Raw genomic sequence first — 12,783 nt, 5'->3', positions numbered from 1 at the left:
TACTTGCTGAAATATAGGGAGACGCTGTAACTGAGTCAGGAGAAGCAGACTGCATGGGGAAGGGCCTTCTACACAGTTATGAGAGGGAACAATCCACATGCTACTGAGAATTCTGCCTGGCAGAGGCTCAGACAAGCTAGAGTCAGGGCACAGCCTACCCCATCTCTCTGCAGGTGACTCTGAATGCTCTCTCTCCTTGACTTCTGTCAGCCTAATGTCTGGGACCCACCTCCATCTCCCGGGCTGTTCCTGGCTTCCCTGAAGAGAGCCACCCTGCTGGCTCCCCTGGCTCCCCAGGCTGATTTCAGTTTTCACCTTATGTTTGAGATGGTTCCCAATCTCTCCTCTGTAGCCAACCTTCCCCCAAGGAGCTCCAACCCCATTGCATGCTCATTAGCCATTCCCATCTAACAGAGGCTTGGGGTGTCACTCCAGATCCTGGGTCCTAATCTTGAGAGCCAATGGTTCTCTGTCTTCATGCCTCATGACCTCTGCTATACCACCATGCTTTCCCCATCCAACACATCTCCACCACACAGCCTTGCTCAGGCATAGCATGCCCTTTCAGGGTCTACCAAGACACAGCACATTCCTATATTGACCACCTGTGGACTGGTCATCTAATTCTGAGATTTAGGTCATATACCCTTCCCCTATGAAGGCCACCATGGCCTCCCCTGTGAGAATCTTAGCTCTCTAACATACCCCATGTAGCACATTACTGTTTACAAGACAGACACCTTAGCCCTTGGCATGTGAAGACCATATCTTAATATTTTAATGACCCTGGTACCTTGCACAATAGTTGGATCCTATTGGGTTCTCAAAAACCTATTTGGAAGGGCTGGGGAGATGGATCAGTGAATAAGAATGTTTGTTCTGCAAGTATAAAGACTTGAGTTCAAATCTCCAGTATGCACATCAAAAGCTGTACCTTAATGATAGCAGTGAGCTTCTGAGTCAGTGGGAGGCCCTGTCTCAAGGCAGGAAGTCATACAGTGACAGCAGGAGACACCCATCATCCTGCTCTGGCCTCTGTATACACATGCACACTCATGTGCACCCACCCACACCCACACCCAAATGTGGAATGAATGAATGAACAATTTCCAACAAGCTGTAGCTCATCCACAGAGCTCCCCACCCCCACCCCACCCTGCCAAGGATGTCCTAACACCCCCACGGGTAACAGAGCCTCTTATTCTTTTTGGGCTTGGCACCATCCATCCACCAATGCGCAGGGAACACAAGCTAATTATAGAAGCTTCCAGAACCCGAGCTCCCAAAGAAGGCGCCTCTGCTGGTAGGAGGGGGTGTGGGTGGGGCCGCTTCCATTCTAAAGACAAATTCAGAGATATTTTTAGTGCCCTGCCTCATGGGTGCCCTCTGCCAAGGTGACTAATCCAGGCTGACTATCCCACTGGCAGTACAGGCTCAGGAGGAATGCTGGGCTCAAGCTCTAGGTCTGTGTCTGCACAGCTCATCACATCCATGCCTGTCTCCACATCTGCAGAATAGAATCAACACCACCTTTCCACCTTCACAGACCTGCCTTGGTAGCTAAGAGAAGGTATGCATAAAAATGCCCCAAGCACTAGATTGGACCAGTGAGGCCCTCACCCAAATTCACTGGCATGATCCTGCCAACAGCTTGGTGAGGAAAAGACCTACCTGATAGACAAGATGGCATTTGCCACCTGAGCCACATCCTGCTCTGTGACAGAGGTGCCCCCCAGGATCTGTCTGATCTGCTCCATCTTGCTCTTGGCATCTAGCAAACGAGAGGCCAGGCCATGGTCTTCTAGACCTGTCCCTGACCTCAGGCCTTCAGTGGCATTATGGAGACCACCAAGGCGCCGAGCCTGCTCCTGGAGATCCATGTCATAGGTCTGGAAGCAAGAGTGGCAGGCCACACATACTGGGTAGCGGTCGCAGTAGCCTCGCTGGCACTGGTCACAGCGGGGCCCCGTCAAGCCAGGGCGGCAGAGGCAGCGGCCTGAGGCTTTGTCACAGCCGGGACCCTCGGTTCCTCTGAAGTCACAGTCACAGGCTAGAGCCGAGAGAAAGGACACTCAGAGGCTGGGGTCAGGAAGAGGAAGGAGCATGATGAGGATGAAGGAACGGGGTCTGCGTAAGTGACATAGACTATCAGATGACAGCAGCTAGAACGAAAGCCTTGACAGGACTAACCGAGAGGTTGCCGTTAGCATCCATGGCAGGCCAGGCATGTTCTTAGCGACACATTCACATGCATGTGAACCCATCTGACCAGCACACCCACTGTGCATTTACATTCTGATTTCCTGCTTCTGTTTAGGAGGCAACCAAGGCCTAGAAGGACCCAGTACATGGTACCTCCCCCTTAAGAGGAAGAAATGTGAAAGGGGAGCAGCTTGCTCAGGCCCTGCAAGGCAGAGCTGAGACCAACGCTGGAATTTACTCTAGTCCCATGCCGTTGCTGATCTATAGGCCCTCCAGGAAAACACCCCAGTCCTCCTCAGGACCCATTTTCTCCACTGCTGCTGGCCGCTGCTCTCGGGGAGTGGGAGGTCCCCAGATCCCCATCCTGGACTGTGAGGACCACCTTAGATAACCTGGTTCAGGCACAGGGAGGCCAGGCAGTCTTCAAGTGTAGATGCTCACAGAGCTGCCCAAGCCATCAGTACAGGAGGTCCAACCACGTCAATGCCCTCCACCAAGCACCCCTTAACCCACCCCATGCCAGCTGCCTGACCACGTAATAAGCACGCACCTCGGCACCCCGTGGGTACATCTCCATGGGTCTGGTCAGGACACTGACGGATGGCTGCAGAATTGCATGTCAGGCCACCAAACCCTTCCCGACAAGGGCATTGCCCTGTAAACTGAATAAAGAGAATGCCATGGGGGACCCTTCCAGTGTTTTCCTGGCCTTCCTTCTGGGTGCTGTGTCTAAGACCCTTGCTCTACAGATCTGGTGCTCCCCAAAACTAGGGCTCTTACTGAAAGACAAGCCCAAAGTCAAGTCTCGGCACTGAGCTGCAGACGGTGTGGGGGACAAGCCTGGCCCAAGGCTGAGAACCACAGAGGGAGGGACATCTGGTGGCCTCCCCCAAAGGGTAAGGAGACAGATGTAGCCTTGCCTGACTGTAGGAAGGCCAGAGAGCAGTGAAGGAGAGGTAAAGACATTAGCAGGCAGGACCCCTCCGTGATTGAAGAGCCCCTGGGCCAATGTTGTTCATACCTGGTTGCACTGGGGGCTGAGGGAGTTCTGTGGGTCACAGGCACAGGGCTCACAGCCCCTACCACTGGCCAGTTTCCAGTAGGAAGGGGCACACTGGTCACATTTGGGGCCCACCACGTTGGGCAGGCACAAGCAGCGCCCACTTTCCTCCTCACAAGGCATATCACGCCGGGCACCTAGGACGCTGCAGTCACAGCCTGTGGGAGGGAGGGCTGCTGAGCATAGACAGATTCCACAGAGAGGTTGGCCCCAAAAAACATGTACCAGAGAGGGCCTAGCCCTGGAAAAGCACCTGCTCTGTGTATTACTGGAGAACGTACCCTCAGGGACCCTTCCTACCAGGCTGTCTGGCCCTGCTTCTGAGGACTGTGTCCCAGACTCTCACTCTGCAGACAGAATGCAGGGCTAATGCTGTGCAGAGCCGGTGCGTCCCCCAAAAGTTGAGCTCAGCTATCAGACCAGCCTGAAGTCAGAGGGCCTGTCCTTGTGCATAATATGGCTGACTCATAGGGCCACTGTGCCTTCCCAGCCACCTGGCAGCTTGGCAATTGGCCCGCCCACCCTGGCACAGACTGACTCAAACCCACCTTCCAACCCAGGCCTGTGCTGCCACTTGCTGGAGGACACTGGTGCAGCACACAGTACCTGGAGTGGGGCTTCCTCTGATGAGAACATTCCAAAGACCCATACAGTCTGCCTCATACCACACCACACCTTCCCAGGCCCTCTACTCACGGTGGCAGCCCTGTGGGTTGGCGAAGGTGAGTCCAGTAAAGCCAGGTTTGCAAAGGTCACAGCGCTCTCCTTGCACGTACTCTTTGCACACACATTGGCCAGTCAATGGGTCACAGGGAGCTCCTGGCACTGCCCCATCTGGATCACACTCACAGGCTGAGTCAGAAACAAAGGAAAGTCAGAGCTCAGAGGAGGAGCCAGGATGGCCTGCTCCAAACTCCCATTCTACCGTGGGCTTCCAGCCTCGTGACCCCAGCCAAGCTTGGAACCCTTTGTGCCTGTTTTCCCATCTGCCACGTGAGAGAAAGAAATTCCTTCTGAGTACTAAATGATGTACACAAAGCTGGTGGGACAGCACTTGACTCCTGCTAAATATCACACTCTTGCTTCTGTGGTCATCACTTGTAGAGTGACTACCATGTTCCAAACAATGAGCAGGTACCCTCACAGGCTGCCCTGCCCAATCCTCATGGCAACCTCAACAGGCAGGAGTTGTCATACGGATGAGGAAACCAGTGCTTGCAGATGTTAACATACTGAAGACTGGACTGGGGGGGGGGGGGGGGAAACAGAGTCAGACTCACGTCTATCTCACTCTCCAGACACAAATACCAGCAAGCTGCCCAGCTCCTGCCTACTCCTTGACCCCTTCATGCCTTTCAAAACTCAAGGATTCTTTGTGCAGAAGGTTTTTCCTGATTAAACTGGCCTCAAGCACTTTTATCCTGTTTTTCTTCTCTTAGGTCAGTGGTTCTCAATCTGTGGGTCACAACCCCTTTGGGGGTCACATATCAGGCATCCTGCATATCAGATATTTACATTATGATTCATAACAGTAACAAAATTACAGTTATAAAGTAGCAACAAAAATAATACTATGGTTGGGGGTCAGCACAACATGAGGAACTGTATTAAAGGGTCACAGTGTTAGGAAGGTGAGAACCACGGTCCTAGGTTAATCCAGTGGCCTGGTGGGCCTGTTAAGCTATTCCACTCATTTATTCAGTCAACAAACATTCAACCATAGTGATTTGCCAGTCATTGTGCAGGGGCCAGAGGGTTAAGATATAATCTCATAACCAGGCGGTGGTGGTGCACACCTTTAATCCCGGCACTCTCAGGAGGCAGAGGCAAGCAGATCTTTGTGAGTTCAAGGCCAGCCTGGTCTACAAAGCAAGTTCCAGGACAGCCAAGGCTACACAGAGAAACCCTGTCTTGAAAAACCAAGAGAGAGAGAGAGAGAGAGAGAGAGAGAGAGAGAGAGAACTTCATGGTGGAGGAGTTCTCAACAAAAGCAGTGCACACGACACCCACAGCAGCATCACAGACACAGAGGTTCACCATGTGGGTGGACTCCAAAGGCAGGAGCTGCACTTTATGCTTTCTTCTTTCTGTGCCCTCTGAAAAGGGTGTATACTGACCAGCAAGCTCATTGCTTGATTGGTCCAGAACCCAGAGAGAGTGACCTACTCAGCAGAGCACAGTTGCATTAAAACAATCCCACAAGTCCTTCCTCGGGACCAAGACTTTGATGCTTCTTGACGGCCTCCATGTCCCCAGGGACTAACTGGGGAGAATGAGTGGATAGCAACCTGTCCCTGAAGCCCCTACTCACGGATACAGGTCTCATGAATGGGAGCGCCAGGTCGTCTGTTCCGGAAATAGTGTAGCTGACAGCGCTCACAGTTCTTGCCCTCGGTGTGGTCCCGGCAGTTGTCACACACACCTCCATGTGTCCCCTGGCTGGCAGCAAACACAGCGGGGTCGAAGTGGCAGGTCTCTGAGTGTCCGTTGCACTCACACCCTAGACAGGGAGATCCAAGGTTGACTCCATGGGGCAAAAGCAGACCACCATGGCAGGCCCCCACGTAGCACCTGGCACCTCTATCAACTCTGAAACATGCACAGCAGGGAAGTGGGGCCCAAGTTCAAAGGAGACTGGGAAAGGGCTGCATGACCAGGAAGAGGGCTGAGTGGACAAGCACTCAGGTTGTCCCATCCTGTATGGATGACTCCAGAAAAAAAGGAGGTCCTGACATGCGCTCTAGCCCTCAGCACAGTCACAAATGGGCCCCTGCCACTTTGTGATCTGCACAGATGAAGGTTCTGTATCCAAGGGCCATTGGACAGAGGGATGTGATCACTAGAAGCTGGATGTGTCTAACACAGAGCAAGGAGCCTGGAGGGGCCACAGTGCCTCTGGGAGCACATGACTTTAGCAGGGACCAAAGCCTGGCTCTTCCAGACTGACAGAATAGGGATGGAGGCTGTGAGGGGATTCCAGCCCCACTGCAAACCAGAGATCTGAATGCAGGGCTGCAGTTCAGTTATAAGCAACAAAAGCAGAGTCCCAGTGTTCCAGGTAAGATACAGATGAGTCAGCTCCCATCCCAGTTGCTATGGTCAGGAGCTGATCCCAGGCTCCTACTTTGGCACTCATGGGCATCCTGGCCCTCTGCAGGTCTCCATGGCCGGTTGTTGTAGAAGGGGGCACAGCGCTCACAGTTGGGGCCAGCCGTGTTGTGCTGGCAGATGCAGACATCCTGGACCTGGGGGAGGGGCAGTGGTTAGCAGAAAGGATTTATACAGGAAAGCTTGAGGGCTGGACCTGCCCACTTTTCCTGCAGACCAACCTGCCTGCCCTTCCAGACCTTGCCTAGACACAAGCCCCTGCAGGACACCACATCTAAATGCTTTAGCCTTCACCCAGTTCTTGTAACACTGTGGTGACCTGGATCTTTATGTGAGTACTCATGCTGTGTGCCCGTAGGAGGGCAGCGTGAGTATGTGTGTATATGCATGCGAGTGTGCAGGTGTCCTGTATACTAGCAAGGGTTCCACAGGTTTGACACCTGTGATGTACATGCCAGAGCTCAGTGGAAGGCGGTGGACATTGTGCTAATGAACTGTGGGACTCTGGAGTCCGGCGGACTCTCTACAGCTTCATTCTGGCAATCCATGACTAAGCTGTTTGTCTGGGAGAACATGCACGGTGAGTTGTTACTAGACTCATTAAGATATAAAAACAGAACCACTATTGTATGCTAATTGCTTCCCCAGTTAAGCCCCACCTCCACAGCCTGGCACTCGGGGACTTGTTCACTCTCAGCTCCTCTTCCCTTTCTGCCACAGCTGAACCTCTAGCCACTCCCCATGCAAACTGGCATTTCCCATTGGCCAATTCTAATGTTTTTCTGCCTGCCATAGTTAATTTCTACATTCACCAGCCAAGTGGGGCATGTTTATTCCCCCTTCCTAGGCCTGCCCAGGTCCCTTTAACTCCATAAATTGTTGTGCTGGCTGCATGCACAGTCACCTGGGCAGTTTACAAATAAATACCAGAGTCCTGACCAAGTTCCACCTGAACCTTGACCCTCAGGGCTGAGGCATTGGTGCAGTCCTGTGAGTTCCTCCCACTAGGCCTTAGGTTCCCCTAATCTGTCTTCTATGCCCTAAGAGATCCTACTCCCTCTGGGCTCCTTTGCAGCATCCAGCAGGAATTGTCCCACAACTGGACAGAGCAAAGACTGAGACGCTCTCTCCACTAACTTCCCTCCTCAGCTGCCTGCTGTGACTCTCCTGCCTCTCTGCCACCAGGCTGAGCACCATATCCCCGTAGGTTGGCAGACAAGCTAACGCTCTGGGAAGGGCAAACAAAATGTCCTGGTGCTCCTTCACTGCAGAGTCTCTCCTCTCCCCAGGGTCCTCCTACTGGGGCTCACAGTGAACCCCGAGATCCTGCTAAACTGGAGTTTCTCTACCCATCCCTCCCGCATCAATACTGGCTGGTGCTCAGGGTGAACTCTGTGTATATACTAAGCACTGACCTCTTACCTGGCCCCACACCTTACTGCCAGATGACTAAACCCCAAGACCAGTGCCTCTCAACACCACAGGACATTACAACAGCCTGGAGCTTCAAACATCAGTAATGAAATCAGAATATCTGAGAGTAGAGGTCCAAACAGGTTATTTTGTCTCTTGTATCTCATAATTCACAGCAATATTTTCATAGGTATGCAGCAACTTCCATAGTATAATAATGCTGTGAGACCCAGGGTGAGAGACTTTGCCTCAGTTTCCCCTGTACCCACATGTCTACATGCAGCTGAAGCTGAAACCATCCCCAGCCATGTGGCAGACATAAAGTATACAATGTGGATTTCTTTGACAGTAGGTTTACTTTTGTTCTTGCAGACTTACTAAATACCTATGTCTTTTTGTGTTTGCTTAGAGACTTCAAAACAAAACAAAACAAAAACCAGGATGGTGTGGAGCCCAACTAGTCTCAAACGTACTATGTAGCTGAAAATGACCTTGATCTCCTCCTATTCCTCCAGCCTCTACCTTCTAAGTGTGCTGGGCCTACTAGGTATGCACCACCATGCCCAGCCCCTGCCCCCAACCTATCTCCCTACCCTGCTTTGGCCTTTCACTTGCTAGGCAAGTGCTCCACCACTGAGCTATGTCACCAGCAATATCCACAACCGAAACTGAGCAGCTGCCCTGCTTCATGGGAGGGTCTGCTCCGGTCTCACTCCCTCCACTCTGCCATTCCACCCTGGGTTGTCACCTGCACAGCAGTGGTGGGGCCTGTAGGGCCTCCAGGACTGGGGGCACAGCGGTTGGCATGTCCATGACAGAAGCAACTCCCCTGTAGACGTAGCTGTGACACTGCAAAGTAGGCGCTGGGTGGATAGGAGCCCCTCTGAGGTACAGGGGCCAGCTTGGTGAAGTTGACTCTTAGGTTTGTGATGTCACCTAATTCTGAGAGTGGCACCAGCAAGGAGAGGAGGGAAAGCAGAGACAGGAAGTTAAAGGCCAACAGAGTCTCCCTCTTTTCTACCTTCCCATAATACCACAGACCTTCCAGCCCTCAGCCCTCCCACACCATGCTACACATTCCTGGAGGACGAGTGGGGCAAGCAAGCACTACTTCCCAACCACACTGCATAAGTAGGAAGGAACTGGAAATTTCCATGACCTGGGTCCCAAGCTGCTTCATGCCCCTACTAACAGTCCCATGGGAAAGAGGGAGAAGAGTCAAACCAACCTTGAATTTTTCTACTTTGAGATGCAGGGATACCTGATGCTAAATCCATAAGGTTAAGCTGGACCTGCTCAGAGAGAAGAAAGGTCAGAAGTGCAGAGGACGGAAGCGTGCACCAAGCTCAGACACCTTCCTTCCCTCCCGTCCTCATTCTCCTTATACCCCTTCTCACTGGGAACCTAAGACAGACCGTGGGCACCTGTTCAGGGACAGTAGATGACCACTGGATCCTAAAAGAGCATGCACAGGTGTGTGTGTGTGTGTGTGTGTGTGTGTGTGTGTGTGTGTGTGTGTGTGTATGTGTTGGAAAATGCAGGTCTACCTGCTATATCATCTACTACAGAGAAGGGCTTTGATGATACTATTTCATTATCAGTTTTAATTTTTTTCTTTAATATTGCTGTGTGACTATGGTGTGTGGGGAAGCACACGATGTACCATGGCATGCTGTGGGATGTTCTGTATGTCAAATGTGTTGCTGATTAGTCAATAATTAAAACACTGATTGGCCATTGGCTAGGCAGGAAGTGTAGGCGGGACAAGGAGGAGAATAAAGCTGGGAAGTGGAAGGCTGAGTCAGAGAGACACTGCCAGCCGCCAAGATGAGAAACAGCATGTGAAGATGCCGGTAAGCCACGAGCCATGTGGCAAGGTATAGATTTATAAAAATGGATTAATTTAAGCTGAAAGAACAGTTAGCAAGAAGCCTGCCATGGCCATACAGTTTGAAACCAATACAAGTCTCTGTGTTTACTTGGTCGGGTCTGACGGCTGTGGGACTGGCAGGTGAGAGAGATTTGCCCTGACTGTGGGCCAGGCAGGAAAACTCCAGCTACAAATGGCGTCCAACGTGGTGGCACGAGTTTCCACCTAAAAACTGAGAAAAAAGATTCTAAAACGGAGCCAAAAACAGCTTCCTAATTGTCTCTCCCAAATGAGCAGCAGCTGCTGGTTTGAGCTACTGGTGGGTTCTCAGTGTGCGAGCTTGACCTGCAGTATGGCGGGAATGAGGCCTCTGCAAGTGGCACATTAAGCTGCATGGTGGATTTAGCCTTTGCTAGTGCAAAACAACAAAAAAAAGAGGTTTCTGGGCTACACGCTGCTTGGCTAAAAGCATAGACCCCCGATAGCTCCCAGAGCTGGCGGTAAACCATGGCCATGTTGGGAAGCTGAGGTGGGTGGATCCAGCAGCCACAGCTGCTGCAGTTTAAGGCAATAGATTCACAATAAGACAGATTCAGATGTAATAGTTTACAATGTGTGTAAAAGATACGTAGGCTTGAAAGAGACAAAAAAGATGATATATAGAGTTATAGAAATAAATACATAGTTTTAAAAAATAAAGTCTTTAAAGAGACAGTAAAGGTAGTATAAAAAATAAGCCACGTAAAAATGGATATTACACAGAGAATCTGCATTGTGTTGTCTTTGGGACTTTTAACTGCAGAAAAATATTTGATTGTAAAAGCTGTTGAGTTATGCCAAAATGTATATTTTAAAGGTATCTTGACTTCAAAATTTGAATATAAGGATATGTTACTTTGGAAAGGAGACTCTGCTTTTGTTCCCACAGAAAGCCAAAGGCTATGGATTTGTTCCAGATTAAGACACATCAGGTTTGACCAGCCAAGACCCCCTGAAAGGTCTCCGATGACACCATGGCCCAGATGATCCAACATCCAGAATGGTTTGAAGGCAACTGGCTCAGACGATACACCCTCATGGACTTTTCCATGATCCTAAAATTTTCTTTGTATCCCCATAAGATACAGCGCCCCCCTCCAGCAGGAAGTAGTAAGAGAAGCTACGCCCAAATTCCCAAATTATATGTAATTTTACTTTGTTAAGGTTAAAACCTTCCTTTTTTTTTTTAAAAAAAAAGGGGGGAAGTGCTGTGGGATGTTCTGTATGTCAAATGTGTTGCTGATTAGTCAATAATTAAAACACTGATTGGCCATTGGCTAGGCAGGAAGTGTAGGCGGGACAAGGAGGAGAATAAAGCTGGGAAGTGGAAGGCTGAGTCAGAGAGACACTGCCAGCCGCCAAGATGAGAAACAGCATGTGAAGATGCCGGTAAGCCACGAGCCATGTGGCAAGGTATAGATTTATAAAAATGGATTAATTTAAGCTGAAAGAACAGTTAGCAAGAAGCCTGCCATGGCCATACAGTTTGAAACCAATACAAGTCTCTGTGTTTACTTGGTCGGGTCTGACGGCTGTGGGACTGGCAGGTGAGAGAGATTTGCCCTGACTGTGGGCCAGGCAGGAAAACTCTATCTACAATGGCATGCTTCTCCTTCTACCTCTACATGGGTTCTGGGGATCAAACTCACGGCATCAGGCTTGCACGGCACGCTCTTTACTCACTGAGCCATCTCACAGCCCTATTGTTACTTTTTTTTTTTCTTTTTTGGTTTTTCGAGACAGGGTTTCTCTGTGTAGCTTTACGCCTTTTCCTGGAACTCACTTGGTAGCCCAGGCTGGCCTCGAACTCACAGAGATCCACCTGGCTCTGCCTCCCGAGTGCTGGGATTAAAGGCGTGCGCCACCACCGCCCGGCTCTATTGCTACTTTTTTTAAACTTTAGTATACATGATGGTGGGTTTTGTCTGGCATTTTCATGCATTGGAGATGTTAAGATGTGACTGGATAGATGTGGGTTAAGTGAGCACTCCGTGCTGGCCACCCTGATCACCATCCGTTTTGAGTAGGCTTTTATTTATTCTACAACCCTCTCACCACATGTGACTTCCAGGCATATCCCACCAAGTTTTCATCCCAACCCCTTACAAATAAGGAAGAAGCTTGGCTCTGCTCAGGGCTAGGAACTAGTGGACACAGGGGTTGGGTAAAGATTTAACCCCCCAGCTGGTAGGTGGACACAAGGAGATCCGTGGCCACATGGGGGCAGCACTCAGCCTGTCTGTCCCCAGAGCTGCTTCTCCAAGGGGAGGGGAAGCTCCAGCTTCTTTCATATGGAGTGGGATATGCTTTGGGGAAGAGAGTGACTATACAGGAAAGATTCTGAGAGAAAATTCCGGGTGTTCCTAGAGGCAGGTTGTCATTTTCAATGCAGATGCCTTCAGATCTCTGGGTTACTCTTGAATCTCCCTCCAAGGACTAGGTCTGGCAGACCGATAGATTAAACCAAAAAATTGATATTTGTGGTAAATCCTGTGAAAGTGAAATTTCGTGTGTTCTTTGCTCATTTATGTGTAAGCAGCCATCCAGAAGTCCTCACAACAAACTCCACAGGGGGATGTAGCCATGACCCCTCTGGGAGGAAGCTAGGAAAGTCAGGATGGATGATGCAGTAGAAGCCTCAAGATGTTTCTGAAAGATCCCAGCAAAATGATCTGATCTGGCCTGTTCTCACTGTTTGACTAGGAGACGTGGGCTTCCTCCCTCCGCCTGCTGGGTCAGGCTCCCTATACCTACCTTTCCCCCAGTTAGACGTCCATTAGGCCTCTGGGGCAGGGGCTGGCACCGGACATCCTGCCAGGTCTTGGGCTGGCCCTGGTGGACCTGGGGAAAGGTGCTGGCGCAATCTGTAGCTAGGTACTGGTACACTCTCCAGGTCTTGCCAAAGTCAGAGGAGCGCTCGATCAACATGCCAGCTGGCATGGGACTCTGGGGAGACACAGGGCAGGGATGTGGAGTAGCGTTGAGTGACTGAGGGGAAGAGGCACTGGCAGTGTTCCGTGGGGGACACAATTGCAGAAGGAGGCTCCTGGAGAGAGGAGGGACAGGTGGGCCAGCAAGAGCAAGGACTGTG

General features: G+C 50.9%; 1 protein-coding gene across 4 annotated transcripts in view; it reads right to left on the bottom strand.

Moving 5' to 3' along the window:
• Positions 1-12,783, bottom strand: part of Lamb3 (laminin subunit beta 3) — a 127,154-nt gene that overhangs the window by 12,947 nt on the left and 101,424 nt on the right. For all 4 annotated transcript variants that reach the window (XM_052738078.1, XM_052738076.1, XM_052738077.1 and 1 more), the window contains exons 6-14: positions 12,447-12,638; positions 9,012-9,075; positions 8,532-8,725; positions 6,387-6,507; positions 5,574-5,762; positions 3,959-4,114; positions 3,224-3,420; positions 2,753-2,864; positions 1,672-2,050 (exon numbers count right to left, since the gene is read on the bottom strand). In XM_052738078.1, coding sequence (XP_052594038.1) covers positions 1,672-2,050; positions 2,753-2,864; positions 3,224-3,420; positions 3,959-4,114; positions 5,574-5,762; positions 6,387-6,507; positions 8,532-8,725; positions 9,012-9,075; positions 12,447-12,638 — 1,604 coding nt within the window. The remainder of the gene's footprint in view (positions 1-1,671; positions 2,051-2,752; positions 2,865-3,223; positions 3,421-3,958; positions 4,115-5,573; positions 5,763-6,386; positions 6,508-8,531; positions 8,726-9,011; positions 9,076-12,446; positions 12,639-12,783) is intronic.

The sequence above is a fragment of the Peromyscus californicus genome, unplaced genomic scaffold (genome assembly GCF_007827085.1).
Source record: "Peromyscus californicus insignis strain IS unplaced genomic scaffold, ASM782708v3 Scaffold_14__1_contigs__length_90479793_seg_2, whole genome shotgun sequence".
Classification (NCBI taxonomy): Eukaryota; Metazoa; Chordata; class Mammalia; order Rodentia; family Cricetidae; genus Peromyscus; species Peromyscus californicus.
This window is presented reverse-complemented; position numbering and strand designations above follow the sequence as displayed.